The 17,316-nt window shown below is 25.3% G+C and overlaps 7 protein-coding genes across 7 annotated transcripts, besides 11 other annotated features; all 7 read right to left on the bottom strand.

Moving 5' to 3' along the window:
- Window positions 1–899: 899 nt before the first annotated feature.
- TA04670 (uncharacterized protein) lies at window positions 900–2,471 on the bottom strand (the record flags this gene model as incomplete). Its single annotated transcript, XM_950052.1, has 1 exon — window positions 900–2,471. The coding sequence occupies one exon, from the start codon at window positions 2,469–2,471 to the stop codon at window positions 900–902; it is 1,572 nt and encodes a 523-aa protein (XP_955145.1).
- Window positions 2,418–2,471: a sequence feature (Signal peptide predicted for TA04670 by SignalP 2.0 HMM (Signal peptide probability 0.903, signal anchor probability 0.000) with cleavage site probability 0.847 between residues 18 and 19).
- A 648-nt stretch (window positions 2,472–3,119) lies between these two features.
- TA09460 (uncharacterized protein) lies at window positions 3,120–4,691 on the bottom strand (the record flags this gene model as incomplete). The annotated part of the gene is made up of 1 exon (XM_950053.1): window positions 3,120–4,691. One exon carries the CDS (start codon window positions 4,689–4,691, stop codon window positions 3,120–3,122), a length of 1,572 nt encoding a protein of 523 aa, XP_955146.1.
- Window positions 4,638–4,691: a sequence feature (Signal peptide predicted for TA09460 by SignalP 2.0 HMM (Signal peptide probability 0.903, signal anchor probability 0.000) with cleavage site probability 0.847 between residues 18 and 19).
- Window positions 4,692–5,626: 935 nt separating this feature from the next.
- On the bottom strand, window positions 5,627–7,195 carry TA09465 (uncharacterized protein; the record flags this gene model as incomplete). The annotated part of the gene is made up of 1 exon (XM_950054.1): window positions 5,627–7,195. The coding sequence occupies one exon, from the start codon at window positions 7,193–7,195 to the stop codon at window positions 5,627–5,629; it is 1,569 nt and encodes a 522-aa protein (XP_955147.1).
- Window positions 7,142–7,195: a sequence feature (Signal peptide predicted for TA09465 by SignalP 2.0 HMM (Signal peptide probability 0.903, signal anchor probability 0.000) with cleavage site probability 0.847 between residues 18 and 19).
- A 650-nt stretch (window positions 7,196–7,845) lies between these two features.
- TA09470 (uncharacterized protein) lies at window positions 7,846–9,417 on the bottom strand (the record flags this gene model as incomplete). Its single annotated transcript, XM_950055.1, has 1 exon — window positions 7,846–9,417. The coding sequence occupies one exon, from the start codon at window positions 9,415–9,417 to the stop codon at window positions 7,846–7,848; it is 1,572 nt and encodes a 523-aa protein (XP_955148.1).
- Window positions 8,743–8,811: a sequence feature (2 probable transmembrane helices predicted for TA09470 by TMHMM2.0 at aa 4-22 and 203-225).
- Window positions 9,352–9,408: a sequence feature (2 probable transmembrane helices predicted for TA09470 by TMHMM2.0 at aa 4-22 and 203-225).
- Window positions 9,364–9,417: a sequence feature (Signal peptide predicted for TA09470 by SignalP 2.0 HMM (Signal peptide probability 0.957, signal anchor probability 0.000) with cleavage site probability 0.906 between residues 18 and 19).
- A 935-nt stretch (window positions 9,418–10,352) lies between these two features.
- TA09475 (uncharacterized protein) lies at window positions 10,353–11,921 on the bottom strand (the record flags this gene model as incomplete). Its single annotated transcript, XM_950056.1, has 1 exon — window positions 10,353–11,921. The coding sequence occupies one exon, from the start codon at window positions 11,919–11,921 to the stop codon at window positions 10,353–10,355; it is 1,569 nt and encodes a 522-aa protein (XP_955149.1).
- Window positions 11,868–11,921: a sequence feature (Signal peptide predicted for TA09475 by SignalP 2.0 HMM (Signal peptide probability 0.903, signal anchor probability 0.000) with cleavage site probability 0.847 between residues 18 and 19).
- Window positions 11,922–12,858: 937 nt separating this feature from the next.
- TA09480 (uncharacterized protein) lies at window positions 12,859–14,430 on the bottom strand (the record flags this gene model as incomplete). The annotated part of the gene is made up of 1 exon (XM_950057.1): window positions 12,859–14,430. One exon carries the CDS (start codon window positions 14,428–14,430, stop codon window positions 12,859–12,861), a length of 1,572 nt encoding a protein of 523 aa, XP_955150.1.
- Window positions 14,377–14,430: a sequence feature (Signal peptide predicted for TA09480 by SignalP 2.0 HMM (Signal peptide probability 0.903, signal anchor probability 0.000) with cleavage site probability 0.847 between residues 18 and 19).
- A 936-nt stretch (window positions 14,431–15,366) lies between these two features.
- On the bottom strand, window positions 15,367–16,926 carry TA09485 (uncharacterized protein; the record flags this gene model as incomplete). Its single annotated transcript, XM_950058.1, has 1 exon — window positions 15,367–16,926. The coding sequence occupies one exon, from the start codon at window positions 16,924–16,926 to the stop codon at window positions 15,367–15,369; it is 1,560 nt and encodes a 519-aa protein (XP_955151.1).
- Window positions 16,633–16,701: a sequence feature (2 probable transmembrane helices predicted for TA09485 by TMHMM2.0 at aa 4-22 and 76-98).
- Window positions 16,861–16,917: a sequence feature (2 probable transmembrane helices predicted for TA09485 by TMHMM2.0 at aa 4-22 and 76-98).
- Window positions 16,873–16,926: a sequence feature (Signal peptide predicted for TA09485 by SignalP 2.0 HMM (Signal peptide probability 0.903, signal anchor probability 0.000) with cleavage site probability 0.847 between residues 18 and 19).
- Window positions 16,927–17,316: the final 390 nt, after the last annotated feature.

Genomic DNA, 17,316 nt, shown 5'->3' on the forward strand with positions numbered 1-17,316 from the left:
CAGATTATTTATGCACCCTTTTTTATCTTAGTTATACTTATGATTACAAATAATTGAACAACGGCCATTTGTATCCTCTTATATATTCTTTTGTTTCTCACATTCGTCTCTATAATACGCATCTTACTGGTATCATTGACCTATTTGATATTATTTTATGACATACTATCACTTGTGTGCTTTATGTTCTTCAATTTTTGAGTCTATCTACTGAGACAACGCTACACTCATCTCGATATATAAATCCATAACTACTGATGTCACATTTACAATAAAAATTAGTTGTAAATAATTATAAGGTAAAATAAGTTTTTTTAATTATAAAATGACGTATGTATATAAGTATATAAAAAATTGGTTAATAAAAATGTGGTATAAATAATCTCATGTCAATAACAAATTTTAAAATTGAACTTCCAGTTATTTATCATTTGATTATATCAAATTCATAATAATATTTATGTCTTAATGAAAAATCTTATTTATTGTGTGATCTGTTAACACCATCATAATGGGTTGTGAAAAATATATACATTTAGATAATTTGAAGTAAATTATGTTTAATATAGATTATGTTTATTTTATGTCATAACTAATCAATGTGTATAATTATGTGCGGATTAACTTCTGAATAAATCTGATATTTCCATGTACAGTATTCCACTCCATCTTCTAATATTAATACCATATATTCTATGTTTAAATTCAGATAAGTTCATTTCGAAAAGGTTTAAAATTAATATTGACAAAATATTTGCTAAATAATGATGGGTCGGAAATATTAAAAATAAATGCGATTTGATGTCAGTGTGAAAATTTAAAATATAAAATAACATTTAATATCATTTTTATATTATATTAATTGTAAAATTATAAATTTGTTGAGTGTTTTATAATAATTATGTTCTTAGTCGGAATAACTGATATTGTGGTGTGCTCAGATCATCAAATGTTGATTTGTTCCTTACAATAAATTTGTTTGTGTTTATGTTTGGATTAATCACCACCTTATTTTTTCTAAATGGTTCCAATGGTATGTTACCTAGTTGAAAACTTCTTGTTGCATACACACGTCCAAACACATATTTGTTCAATGTGGATTCTCCGAAATCATTAGTTTCCTTTATTGAGAAATGATGAATTGTCATTTCACCATCTGATAATTCCTTTCTCTCAAATAATGATGGTTGTTCTTCATCAACATTAATATCTAGTTTTATCGGATATGATTTTTTAAACATTTCAATTAATTTAACACATTCACTTCCGCTTAATAACTTATAATTCTTCATTTCTAATTTTTTACATATTTTAATTTTATTCATTGATTCTTCTATTTTTCTAAATTCCCTACTTATTATCACATATGTTGTTTCATAATATCTGTACACCTCTAAATCGAAATTAATATAATCATTTCTTGTAATATAAATATTACTTTTATTGTTATTGGAATCTATAATGTGCCTGATTTTATTTTCTTCATGAATTTTTCTTTCGTGTTTATACAATGTGTATGTGTAGTTACAAGTATTTGATAGGCCTGTAACTTTTTCAATACCAAATAATTCAGGAGTAACAAGTTCTGATATGTCTAATGTAATTACTGGCATCCCATGTGGATGTCTCTTGTACCATATATGTAATTTGATTGCGTCCATAATTATTTGATTTGATAACATATCATCACTATATTCTGTTAAAAACCAATATTCGTCACCTAATATAGGTCTGATTTCATATGATCTTATATAATCATCAACTATCTCAATCCTAAAAGGTTCAAACATAAATTGAAACAAATTGTTATAACCAGTGTGTGATTTATAAATAGAAATAGAAACACATTCATCAGTTAAATATGGACGTTTTGTATAACCTACAACAGCAGGACGATTAGAATCATATACATATCCGAATCTATATAGTGGGCCTGATTTGCCATCAAACATAAAACCTTTATAATTATCTTCAAATATATATCTATACATTTTAAAATTAACATGATCAGAAGTGGTACTTTTTATAAACGGATGTTTTGGTTTCGGTCCAATATCAATTGAAACTAGAACTGGTCCATTTATCTTGTACATAAATTCTTCATTACTTATGTGACTGTATTTGTCAGATGATATGCTAATGGTATGTCGATTGACTGATTTCAATAATCCATCATTAAATGTGTGAACATAAAATGATACCAGAATAACCTTATTTATTATAAATAATTCAACAAGTAAATTGTATTCCTGTGAACCATTCTCCTTTGGAAATATCACTTCATTTCCGTATCTTAATTCACTAATGGGTTCTGAATCACCAACAAACATAAAATATCTGGAGTTTATATTGAATCTACCATGAAATACATTCACTCCATTAGGAACAATAAAATTCTTTAGATCAACATAAATTACTCCAAATACACATTCAATCAATGTTATTGTCAGAATCGTAATTATTGATGTCATGATGATAGAATTAAACTATCTCGATGTATATAATGATCCTCTAATATAATCCAAGTATAAACTGGTATAAGACCATTATCTAAATCATCTAAATCTAGTCGAAAATCCAAAACGCTAAAATTAAATTAAGTTCAAAAGTATTTAATCTGTACCGAAAATATATATGTATAAATTCTAGAATAAAATTTAATTAAAAATATAATATATTGGCATCTGATAATATATGAGATGAGTAGATTAATATGTTGTATGATAAATAATAAAATGAGGTAAAGAAATGAATTATATCAGATGGAATATATGGGAACAAGTAACTTATGTCAGATAATAAAAATGTGTTCTATAATACATTGTAGTATCGATTCATTCTAAAGTTATTAAAATAACAACCAATAGATATAGATCCGAGATTAATATTCTCATTTCAATAACATATTTTAAAATTGAACTTCCAGTTATTTATCATTTGATTATATCAAATTCATAATAATATTTATGTCTTAATGAAAAATCTTATTTATTGTGTGATCTGTTAACACCATCATAATGGGTTATGAAAAATATATACATTTAGATAATTTGAAGTAAATTATGTTTAATATCATTTTTATATTATATTAATTGTAAAATTATAAATTTTTGAGTTTATTATGATAATGTTCTTAGTCGGAATAACTGATATTGTGGTGTGTTCAGATCATCAAATGTTGATTTGTTCCTTACAATAAATTTGTTTGTATTTATGTTTGGATTAATCATCACCTTGTTTTTTCTAAATGGTTCCAATGGTATGTTACCTGGTTGAAAACTTCCTGTTGCATAAACAGCCCCAAACACATATTTGTTCAATATGGATTCTCCGAAATCATTAGTTTCCTTTATTGAGAAATGATGAATTGTCATTTCACCATCTGATATTTCCTTTTTCTCAAATAATGATGGTTGTTCTTCATCAATAGTAATATCTAGTTTTATCGGATATGATTTTTCAAACATTTGAATTATTTTTGTTCCCTCTTTATCTTTAAGTTGATTGTATTTTTTCATTTCTAATTTTAGCTTATGAATATCATATATATTTATCGTTGAATTTCTTTTTTCATATGATCTTTGCTGAATCACATATGTTTCCTCCTCATTTCTGTACACTTCAATATTTAGTTTGTAATAATCCCTTTTGTTAATTAATATACTTCTATACTCAATTTTTGAATCTATAACTGTTTTAACAGCTAGATTATTTTCAAAATTATCCATCAATTTGTACAGTGTATATTTCCAATTAGCAATTGAACCTGCAACTTTTTCAATACCAAATATTTCAGGACTAACAAGTTCTGATATGTCTAATGTAATTATTGGTATTGTTTTTTGATATCTATAATGTCGATATAAATTTATTGAATTCATATTTATTTGATTTGATATCATATCATCACTATATTCTGTTAAAAACCAATATTCGTCACCTAATATAGGCCTCATATCATATTTATGTACATTATGATCATACAGTTCAATCATAAAAGGTTCAATCATATATTGAAACAAATCGTTATAATCAGGGTGTGATTTATAAATTGCAATATAAACACATTCATCAGTTAAATATGGACGTTTTGTATAACCTACAACTGCAGGACGATTCGAATCATATACATATCCAAATCTATATAGTGGACCTGATTTGCCATCAAGCATAAAACCTTTATAATTATTTTCAAGTTTATATCTACGCATTTTAAAATTAACATCATCAGAAATGGATCTTTTTATAAATGGATGTTTTGGTTTCGGTCCAATATCAATTGAAACTAGAACTGGTCCATTTATTTTTGACATAAATTCTTCATTACTTATGTGACTGTATTTGTCAGATGATATGCTAATGGTATGTCGATTGACTGATTTCAATAATCCATCATTAAATGTGTGGACATAAAATGATACCAGAATAACCTTATTTATTATAAATAATTCAACAAGTAAATTGTATTCCTGTGAACCATTCTCCTTTGGAAATATCACTTCATTTCCGTATCTTAATTCACTAATGGGTTCTGAATCACCAACAAACATAAAATATCTGGAGTTTATATTGAATCTACCATGAAATACATTCACTCCATTAGATATAATAAAATTCTTTAGATCAACATAAATTACTCCAAACACACATTCAATCAATGTTATTGTCAGAATCGTAATTATTGATGTCATGATGATAGAATTAAACTATCTCGATGTATATAATGATCCTCTAATATAATCCAAGTATAAACTGGTATAAGACCATTATCTCTAAATCATCTAAATCTAGTCGAAAATCCAAAACGCTAAAATTAAATTAAGTTCAAAAGTATTTAATCTGTACCGAAAATATATATGTATAAATTCTAGAATAAAATTTAATTAAAAATATAATATATTGGCATCTGATAATATATGAGATGAGTAGATTAATATGTTGTATGATAAATAATAAAATGAGGTAAAGAAATGAATTATATCAGATGGAATATATGGGAACAAGTAACTTATTCAGATAATAAAAATGTGTTCTATAATACATTGTAGTATCGATTCATTCTAAAGTTATTAAAATAACAACCAATAGATATAGATCCGAGATTAATATTCTCATTTCAATAACATATTTTAAAATTGAACTTCCAGTTATTTATCATTTGATTATATCAAATTCATAATAATATTTATGTCTTAATGAAAAATCTTATGTATTGTGTGATCTGTTAACACCATCATAATGGGTTGTGAAAAATATATACATTTAGATAATTTGAAGTAAATTATGTTTAATATAGATTATGTTTATTTTATGTCATAACTAATCAATGTGTACAATTATGTGCGGATTAACTTCTGAATAAATCTGATATTTCCATGTACAGTATTCCACTACATCTTCTAATATTAATACCATATATTCTATGTTTAAATTCAGATAAGTTCATTTCGAAAAGGTTTAAAATTAATATTGACAAAATATTTGCTAAATAATGATGGGTCGGAAATATTAAAAATAAATGCGATTTGATGTCAGTGTGAAAATATAAAATATAAAATAACATTTAATATCATTTTTATATTATATTAATTGTAAAATTATAAATTTGTTGAGTGTTTTATAATAATTATGTTCTTAGTCGGAATAACTGATATTGTGGTGTGTTCAGATCATCAAATGTTGATTTGTTCCTTACAATAAATTTGTTTGTATTTATGTTTGGATTAATCATCACCTTATTTTTTCTAAATGGTTCCAATGGTATGTTACCTGGTTGAAAACTTCCTGTTGCATAAACAGCCCCAAACACATATTTGTTCAATATGGATTCTCCGAAATCATTAGTTTCCTTTATTGAGAAATGATGAATTGTCATTTCACCATCTGATAATTCCTTTTTCTCAAATAATGATGGTTGTTCTTCATCAATAGTAATATCTAGTTTTATCGGATATGATTTTTCAAACTTTTCAATTATTTTCTTTCGCTCTCTATCTTCTACTTGATTGTATTTTTCCTCGTTCCCCCTTTTTTTTAATAATCTTGATTGTTTATTCTTTATCCCATTCATTATTACATTCTCATTACTTATTATCACATTTGTTTCTTCATCATTTCTGTACACCTCTAAATTGAAATATTTGTATTTAATTTTTGGAATATAAATATTTCTTTTATTGTTATTGGAATCTATAATAAGCCGTATTCTATCTTCATATTCAAATTTTCGTTCGTGCTTATATAATTTGTATATGTAGTTTCTGGTTGATCCTGTAACTTTTTGAATTCCAAATAATTCAGGACTAACAAGTTCTGATATGTCTAATGTAATTATTGGTATTGTTTTTTGATATCTATAATGTCGATATAAATTTATTGAATTCATATTTATTTGATTTGATATCATATCATCACTATATTCTGTTAAAAACCAATATTCGTCACCTAATATAGGCCTCATATCATATTTATGTACATTATGATCATACAGTTCAATCATAAAAGGTTCAATCATATATTGAAACAAATCGTTATAATCAGGGTGTGATTTATAAATTGCAATATAAACACATTCATCAGTTAAATATGGACGTTTTGTATAACCTACAACTGCAGGACGATTCGAATCATATACATATCCAAATCTATATAGTGGACCTGATTTGCCATCAAGCATAAAACCTTTATAATTATTTTCAAGTTTATATCTACGCATTTTAAAATTAACATCATCAGAAATGGATCTTTTTATAAATGGATGTTTTGGTTTCGGTCCAATATCAATTGAAACTAGAACTGGTCCATTTATTTTTGACATAAATTCTTCATTACTTATGTGACTGTATTTGTCAGATGATATGCTAATGGTATGTCGATTGACTGATTTCAATAATCCATCATTAAATGTGTGGACATAAAATGATACCAGAATAACCTTATTTATTATAAATAATTCAACAAGTAAATTGTATTCCTGTGAACCATTCTCCTTTGGAAATATCACTTCATTTCCGTATCTTAATTCACTAATGGGTTCTGAATCACCAACAAACATAAAATATCTGGAGTTTATATTGAATCTACCATGAAATACATTCACTCCATTAGATATAATAAAATTCTTTAGATCAACATAAATTACTCCAAACACACATTCAATCAATGTTATTGTCAGAATCGTAATTATTGATGTCATGATGATAGAATTAAACTATCTCGATGTATATAATGATCCTCTAATATAATCCAAGTATAAACTGGTATAAGACCATTATCTCTAAATCATCTAAATCTAGTCGAAAATCCAAAACGCTAAAATTAAATTAAGTTCAAAAGTATTTAATCTGTACCGAAAATATATATGTATAAATTCTAGAATAAAATTTAATTAAAAATATAATATATTGGCATCTGATAATATATGAGATGAGTAGATTAATATGTTGTATGATAAATAATAAAATGAGGTAAAGAAATGAATTATATCAGATGGAATATATGGGAACAAATAACTTATGTCAGATAATAAAAATGTGTTCTATAATACATTGTAGTATCGATTCATTCTAAAGTTATTAAAATAACAACCAATAGATATAGATCCGAGATTAATATTCTCATTTCAATAACATATTTTAAAATTGAACTTCCAGTTATTTATCATTTGATTATATCAAATTCATAATAATATTTATGTCTTAATGAAAAATCTTATTTATTGTGTGATCTGTTAACACCATCATAATGGGTTATGAAAAATATATACATTTAGATAATTTGAAGTAAATTATGTTTAATATCATTTTTATATTATATTAATTGTAAAATTATAAATTTTTGAGTTTATTATGATAATGTTCTTAGTCGGAATAACTGATATTGTGGTGTGTTCAGATCATCAAATGTTGATTTGTTCCTTACAATAAATTTGTTTGTGTTTATGTTTGGATTAATCATCACCTTATTTTTTCTAAATGGTTCCAATGGTATGTTACCTGGTTGAAAACTTCCTGTTGCATAAACAGCCCCAAACACATATTTGTTCAATATGGATTCTCCGAAATCATTAGTTTCCTTTATTGAGAAATGATGAATTGTCATTTCACCATCTGATATTTCCTTTTTCTCAAATAATGATGGTTGTTCTTCATCAATAGTAATATCTAGTTTTATCGGATATGATTTTTCAAACTTTTCAATTATTTTCTTTCGCTCTCTATCTTCTACTTGATTGTATTTTTTCGTTTCTAATTTTAGCTGATGTATATCATACATTTTTATCATCGAATTTTTTCTTTGATATTTTCTTTCATTAATTACATATGTTGTTTCCTCATTTCTATACACTTCAATATTGAAACTATCATAATCATTTCTTTGAACATAGATCTTTCTTTTATCGATATTGGAATCCATAATGACCCTTATTCTATCTTCATATCCAGATTTTCTTTCGTGTTTATACAATGTGTAGTTCCAAATATTTGATGACCCTGTAACTTTTTCTATTCCAAATAATTCAGGTGTTGCAAGTTCTGATATGTCTACTGTAATTACTGGTATTCCCTGCTGATTTATATAACTTTTGAATAATTTGATTGCATCCATTATTATTTGGTTTGATAACATGTCATCACCGTATTCTGCTAAAAACCAATATTCTTCACCTAATATTGTCCTTATTTGATATTTCCGTATATAATTACCATATAGTTCGATCATGAAAGGTTCAATCCTAAAATAATATATATTTAAATAGATAAAATACAAATTATATATCATAATCAAAACACATTCTTCGATTAAATATAGACGTTTTGTATAACCTACAACTGCAGGACGATTCGAATCATATACATATCCGAATTTATATAGTGGACCTGATTTGCCATCAAGTTCAAACTCATTATAATTATTTGCGAATTTATATATAACCATTTGAAGATTAACATGATCAGAAGTGGATCTTTTTATAAACGGATGTTTTGGTTTCGGTCGAATATCAATTGAAACTAGAACTGGTTTATTTATGTTTGACATAAATTCTTCATTACTTATGTGACTGTATTTGTCAGATGATATGCTAATGGTATGTCGATTGACTGATTTCAATAATCCATCATTAAATGTGTGGACATAAAATGATACCAGAATAACCTTATTTATTATAAATAATTCAACAAATAAATTGTATTCCTGTGAACCATTCTCCTTTGGAAATATCACTTCATTTCCGTATCTTAATTCACTAATGGGTTCTGAATCACCAACAAACATAAAATATCTGGAGTTTATATTGAATCTACCATGAAATACATTCACTCCATTAGATATAATAAAATTCTTTAGATCAACATAAATTACTCCAAATACACATTCAATCAATGCTATTGTCAGAATCGTAATTATTGATGTCATGATGATAGAATTAAACTATCTCGATGTATATAATGATCCTCTAATATAATCCAAGTATAAACTGGTATAGGACCATTATCTCTAAATCATCTAAATCTAGTCGAAAATCCAAAACGCTAAAATTAAATTAAGTTCAAAAGTATTTAATCTGTACCGAAAATATATATGTATAAATTCTAGAATAAAATTTAATTAAAAATATAATATATTGGCATCTGATAATATATGAGATGAGTAGATTAATATGTTGTATGATAAATAATAAAATGAGGTAAAGAAATGAATTATATCAGATGGAATATATGGGAACAAGTAACTTATTCAGATAATAAAAATGTGTTCTATAATACATTGTAGTATCGATTCATTCTAAAGTTATTAAAATAACAACCAATAGATATAGATCCGAGATTAATATTCTCATTTCAATAACATATTTTAAAATTGAACTTCCAGTTATTTATCATTTGATTATATCAAATTCATAATAATATTTATGTCTTAATGAAAAATCTTATTTATTGTGTGATCTGTTAACACCATCATAATGGGTTATGAAAAATATATACATTTAGATAATTTGAAGTAAATTATGTTTAATATAGATTATGTTTATTTTATGTCATAACTAATCAATGTGTATAATTATGTGCGGATTAACTTTTGAATAAATCTGATATTTCCATGTACAGTATTCCACTCCATCTTCTAATATTAATACCATATATTCTATGTTTAAATTCAGATAAGTTCATTTCGAAAAGGTTTAAAATTAATATTGACAAAATATTTGCTAAATAATGATGGGTCGGAAATATTAAAAATAAATGCGATTTGATGTCAGTGTGAAAATATAAAATATAAAATAACATTTAATATCATTTTTATATTATATTAATTGTAAAATTATAAATTTGTTGAGTGTTTTATAATAATTATGTTCTTAGTCGGAATAACTGATATTGTGGTGTGTTCAGATCATCAAATGTTGATTTGTTCCTTACAATAAATTTGTTTGTATTTATGTTTGGATTAATCATCACCTTATTTTTTCTAAATGGTTCCAATGGTATGTTACCTGGTTGAAAACTTCCTGTTGCATAAACAGCCCCAAACACATATTTGTTCAATATGGATTCTCCGAAATCATTAGTTTCCTTTATTGAGAAATGATGAATTGTCATTTCACCATCTGATATTTCCTTTTTCTCAAATAATGATGGTTGTTCTTCATCAATAGTAATATCTAGTTTTATCGGATATGATTTTTCAAACATTTGAATTATTTTTGTTCCCTCTTTATCTTTAAGTTGATTGTATTTTTTCATTTCTAATTTTAGCTTATGAATATCATATATATTTATCGTTGAATTTCTTTTTTCATATGATCTTTGCTGAATCACATATGTTTCCTCCTCATTTCTGTACACTTCAATATTTAGTTTGTAATAATCCCTTTTGTTAATTAATATACTTCTATACTCAATTTTTGAATCTATAACTGTTTTAACAGCTAGATTATTTTCAAAATTATCCATCAATTTGTACAGTGTATATTTCCAATTAGCAATTGAACCTGCAACTTTTTCAATACCAAATATTTCAGGACTAACAAGTTCTGATATGTCTAATGTAATTAATGGTAAACCATATGGATGTCTTTTGTATAATCTAAATAATTTTAATGAATTTTTGTTTACATCATCTAATAACATATCATTACCGTATTCATTTAAAACCCAGTATTCTTCACCTAAAATTGGCCTCATTTCATATGATCTTTTATAATGATCATACAGTTCAATCCTAAAAGGTTCAAACATAAATTGAAACAAATTGTTATAACCAGTGTGTGATTTATAAATAGAAATAGAAACACATTCATCAGTTAAATATGGACGTTTTGTATAACCTACAACAGCAGGACGATTAGAATCATATACATATCCGAATCTATATAGTGGGCCTGATTTGCCATCAAACTTAAAACCTTTATAATTATCTTCAAGTTTATATCTATACATTTTAAAATTAACATCATCAGAAGTGGACCTTTTTATAAACGGATGTTTTGGTTTCGGTCCAATATCAATTGAAACTAGAACATTCCTATTTATCTTGTACATAAATTCTTCATTACTTATGTGACTGTATTTGTCAGATGATATGCTAATGGTATGTCGATTGACTGATTTCAATAATCCATCATTAAATGTGTGGACATAAAATGATACCAGAATAACCTTATTTATTATAAATAATTCAACAAGTAAATTGTATTCCTGTGAACCATTCTCCTTTGGAAATATCACTTCATTTCCGTATCTTAATTCACTAATGGGTTCTGAATCACCAACAAACATAAAATATCTGGAGTTTATATTGAATCTACCATGAAATACATTCACTCCATTAGATATAATAAAATTCTTTAGATCAACATAAATTACTCCAAACACACATTCAATCAATGTTATTGTCAGAATCGTAATTATTGATGTCATGATGATAGAATTAAACTATCTCGATGTATATAATGATCCTCTAATATAATCCAAGTATAAACTGGTATAAGACCATTATCTCTAAATCATCTAAATCTAGTCGAAAATCCAAAACGCTAAAATTAAATTAAGTTCAAAAGTATTTAATCTGTACCGAAAATATATATGTATAAATTCTAGAATAAAATTTAATTAAAAATATAATATATTGGCATCTGATAATATATGAGATGAGTAGATTAATATGTTGTATGATAAATAATAAAATGAGGTAAAGAAATGAATTATATCAGATGGAATATATGGGAACAAGTAACTTATGTCAGATAATAAAAATGTGTTCTATAATACATTGTAGTATCGATTCATTCTAAAGTTATTAAAATAACAACCAATAGATATAGATCCGAGATTAATATTCTCATTTCAATAACATATTTTAAAATTGAACTTCCAGTTATTTATCATTTGATTATATCAAATTCATAATAATATTTATGTCTTAATGAAAAATCTTATTTATTGTGTGATCTGTTAACACCATCATAATGGGTTATGAAAAATATATACATTTAGATAATTTGAAGTAAATTATGTTTAATATAGATTATGTTTATTTTATGTCATAACTAATCAATGTGTATAATTATGTGCGGATTAACTTCTGAATAAATCTGATATTTCCATGTACAGTATTCCACTCCATCTTCTAATATTAATACCATATATTCTATGTTTAAATTCAGATAAGTTCATTTCGAAAAGGTTTAAAATTATATTGGTACAAAATATTTGCTAAATAATGATGGGTCGGAAATATTAAAAATAAATGCGATTTGATGTCAGTGTGAAAATATAAAATATAAAATAACATTTAATATCATTTTTATATTATATTAATTGTAAAATTATAAATTTGTTGAGTGTTTTATAATAATTATGTTCTTAGTCGGAATAACTGATATTGTGGTGTGTTCAGATCATCAAATGTTGATTTGTTCCTTACAATAAATTTGTTTGTGTTTATGTTTGGATTAATCACCACCTTATTTTTTCTAAATGGTTCCAATGGTATGTTACCTGGTTGAAAACTTCCTGTTGCATAAACAGCCCCAAACACATATTTGTTCAATATGGATTCTCCGAAATCATTAGTTTCCTTTATTGAGAAATGATGAATTGTCATTTCACCATCTGATAATTCCTTTTTCTCAAATAATGATGGTTGTTCTTCATCAATAGTAATATCTAGTTTTATCGGATACCATTCTTCAAACTTTTCAATTATTTTCTTTCTCTCTTTATCTTCAACCTCATTATATTTTTGATCATTCTCCCTTTTTTTAAATAATCTTGATTGTTTAATCTTTATCCCATTTTTTATTTCATATTTTTGATTCATTATCACATATGTTACTTCATAATATCTGTGCAACTCTAAATTGAAATTAATATAATCATTTCTTGTAATATAAATATTTCTTTTATTGTTATTCGAATCTATTATAACCCTTATTCTATTTTCATATCTAGATTTTCGTTCGTGCTTATACAATGTGTAGTTCCAATTAGCAATTGACCCTGTAACTTTTTGAATTCCAAATAATTCAGCACTAATAAGTTCTGATATGTCTAATGTAATTATTGGTAACCCATATTGATGTTTTCTGAATAATCTAAATAATTTTAATGAATTTTTGTTTACTTCATCTAATAACATATCATCACTATATTCTGTTAAAAACCAATATTCGTCACCTAAAATTGGCCTCATTTCATATTTATGTACATTATGACTATACAGTTCAATCATAAAAGGTTCAAACATAAATTGAAACAAATTATTATAATCAGGGTGTGATTTATAAATAGAAATAGAAACACATTCATCAGTTAAATATGGACGTTTTGTATAACCTACAACAGAAGGACGATTAGAATCATATACATATCCGAATTTATATAGTGGGCCTGATTTGCCATCAAACATAAAACCTTTATAATTATCTTCAAATTTATATCTACGCATTTTAAAATTAACATGATCAGAAGTGGTACTTTTTATAAACGGATGTTTTGGTTTCGGTCCAATATCAATTGAAACTAGAACTGGTCCATTTATTTTTGACATAAATTCTTCATTACTTATGTGACTGTATTTGTCAGATGATATGCTAATGGTATGTCGATTGACTGATTTCAATAATCCATCATTAAATGTGTGGACATAAAATGATACCAGAATAACCTTATTTATTATAAATAATTCAACAAGTAAATTGTATTCCTGTGAACCATTCTCCTTTGGAAATATCACTTCATTTCCGTATCTTAATTCACTAATGGGTTCTGAATCACCAACAAACATAAAATATCTGGAGTTTATATTGAATCTACCATGAAATACATTCACTCCATTAGATATAATAAAATTCTTTAGATCAACATAAATTACTCCAAATACACATTCAATCAATGTTATTGTCAGAATCGTAATTATTGATGTCATGATGATAGAATTAAACTATCTCGATGTATATAATGATCCTCTAATATAATACAAGTATAAACTGGTATAAGACCATTATCTCTAAATCATCTAAATCTAGTCGAAAATCCAAAACGCTAAAATGAAATTAAGTTCAAAAGTATTTAATCTGTACCGAAAATATATATGTATAAATTCTAGAATAAAATTTAATTAAAAATATAATATATTGGCATCTGATAATATATGAGATGAGTAGATTAATATGTTGTATGATAAATAATAAAATGAGGTAAAGAAATGAATTATATCAGATGGAATATATGGGAACAAGTAACTTATTCAGATAATAAAAATGTGTTCTATAATACATTGTAGTATCGATTCATTCTAAAGTTATTAAAATAACAACCAATAGATATAGATCCGAGATTAATATTCTCATTTCAATAACATATTTTAAAATTGAACTTCCAGTTATTTATCATTTGATTATATCAAATTCATAATAATATTTATGTCTTAATGAAAAATCTTATTTATTGTGTGATCTGTTAACACCATCATAATGGGTTGTGAAAAATATATACATTTAGATAATTTGAAGTAAATTATGTTTAATATAGATTATGTTTATTTTATGTCATAACTAATCAATGTGTATAATTATGTGCGGATTAACTTCTGAATAAATCTGATATTTCCATGTACAGTATTCCACTCCATCTTCTAATATTAATACCATATATTCTATGTTTAAATTCAGATAAGTTCATTTCGAAAAGGTTTAAAATTATATTGGTACAAAATATTTGCTAAATAATGATGGGTCGGAAATATTAAAAATAAATGCGATTTGATGTCAGTGTGAAAATATAAAATATAAAATAACATTTAATATCATTTTTATATTATATTAATTGTAAAATTATAAATTTGTTGAGTGTTTTATAATAATTATGTTCTTAGTCGGAATAACTGATATTGTGGTGTGTTCAGATCATCAAATGTTGATTTGTTCCTTACAATAAATTTGTTTGTGTTTATGTTTGGATTAATCACCACCTTGTTTTTTCTAAATGGTTCCAATGGTATGTTACCTGGTTGAAAACTTCCTGTTGCATAAACAGCCCCAAACACATATTTGTTCAATATGGATTCTCCGAAATCATTAGTTTCCTTTATTGAGAAATGATGAATTGTCATTTCACCATCTGATATTTCCTTTTTCTCAAATAATGATGGTTGCTCTTCATCAATAGTAATATCTAGTTTTATCGGATATGATTTTTCAAACTTTTTAATTATTTTATGAAATTCACTTAAGCTTAACACTTTATAATTGTCTATTTCTAATTTTTTACATATTTTGATTTTATTCGTTATTTCTTCTAATTTTCGAATTTCGCTACTCATTATCACATATGTTTCTTCCTCATTTCTGTACACTTCAATACTGAAGCTATCATAATCATTTCTTTGAACATAAATGTTTCTTTTCTTGATTTTGGAATCCGTAATGACCCTTATTCTATTTTCATATCTAAATTTTCTTTCGTGTTTATACAATGTGTAGTTCCAAATATTTGATGACCCTGTAACTTTTTCAATATCAAATAATTCAGGGCTAATAATTTCTGATATGTCTAATGTAATTAATGTTATTCCCTTTTGATGTATATAACTTTTGTATAATTTTATAGCATCCATAATTATTTTGTTTGATAACATGTCATCACCGTATTCTGCTAAAAACCAGTATTCTTCACCTAATATAGTCCTTATTTGATATTTGTGTATATTATTATTATAAAGTTCTATCATAAAAGGTTCAATCCTATATTGAATAATATTATAGTCTGGGTGCGATTTACAAATATTAATAAAAAAGGATTCTTCAGTTAAATATGGAAGCTTTGTATAACCTACAACAGCAGGACGATTCGAATCATATACATATCCGAATTTATATAGTGGACCTGATTTGCCATAAAGTATAAAACCTTTATAATTATTTGAGAATATATATGTACGAATTTGATAATTAATATGTCCAGATATATTGGTATATATAAAGGGATGTTTTGGTTTCGGTCCAATATCAAATGAAACTAGAACTGGTCCATTTATGTTTGACATAAATTCTTCATTACTTATGTGACTGTATTTGTCAGATGATATGCTAATGGTATGTCGATTGACTGATTTCAATAATCCATCATTAAATGTGTGGACATAAAATGATACCAGAATAACCTTATTTATTATAAATAATTCAACAAATAAATTGTATTCCTGTGAACCATTCTCCTTTGGAAATATCACTTCATTTCCGTATCTTAATTCACTAATGGGTTCTGAATCACCAACAAACATAAAATATCTGGAGTTTATATTGAATCTACCATGAAATACATTCACTCCATTAGATATAATAAAATTCTTTAGATCAACATAAATTACTCCAAACACACATTCAATCAATGTTATTGTCAGAATCGTAATTATTGATGTCATGATGATAGAATTAAACTATCTCGATGTATATAATGATCCTCTAATATAATCCAAGTATAAACTGGTATAAGACCATTATCTCTAAATCATCTAAATCTAGTCGAAAATCCAAAATGCTAAAATGAAATTAAGTTCAAAAGTATTTAATCTGTACCGAAAATATATATGTATAAATTCTAGAATAAAATTTAATTAAAAATATAATATATTGGCATCTGATAATATATGAGATGAGTAGATTAATATGTTGTATGATAAATAATAAAATGAGGTAAAGAAATGAATTATATCAGATGGAATATATGGGAACAAATAACTTATGTCAGATAATAAAAATGTGTTCTATAATACATTGTAGTATCGATTCATTCTAAAGTTATTAAAATAACA

This window comes from Theileria annulata, chromosome 3, assembly GCF_000003225.4.
Source record: "Theileria annulata chromosome 3, complete sequence, *** SEQUENCING IN PROGRESS ***".
In the NCBI taxonomy this organism is placed as follows: domain Eukaryota; phylum Apicomplexa; class Aconoidasida; order Piroplasmida; family Theileriidae; genus Theileria; species Theileria annulata.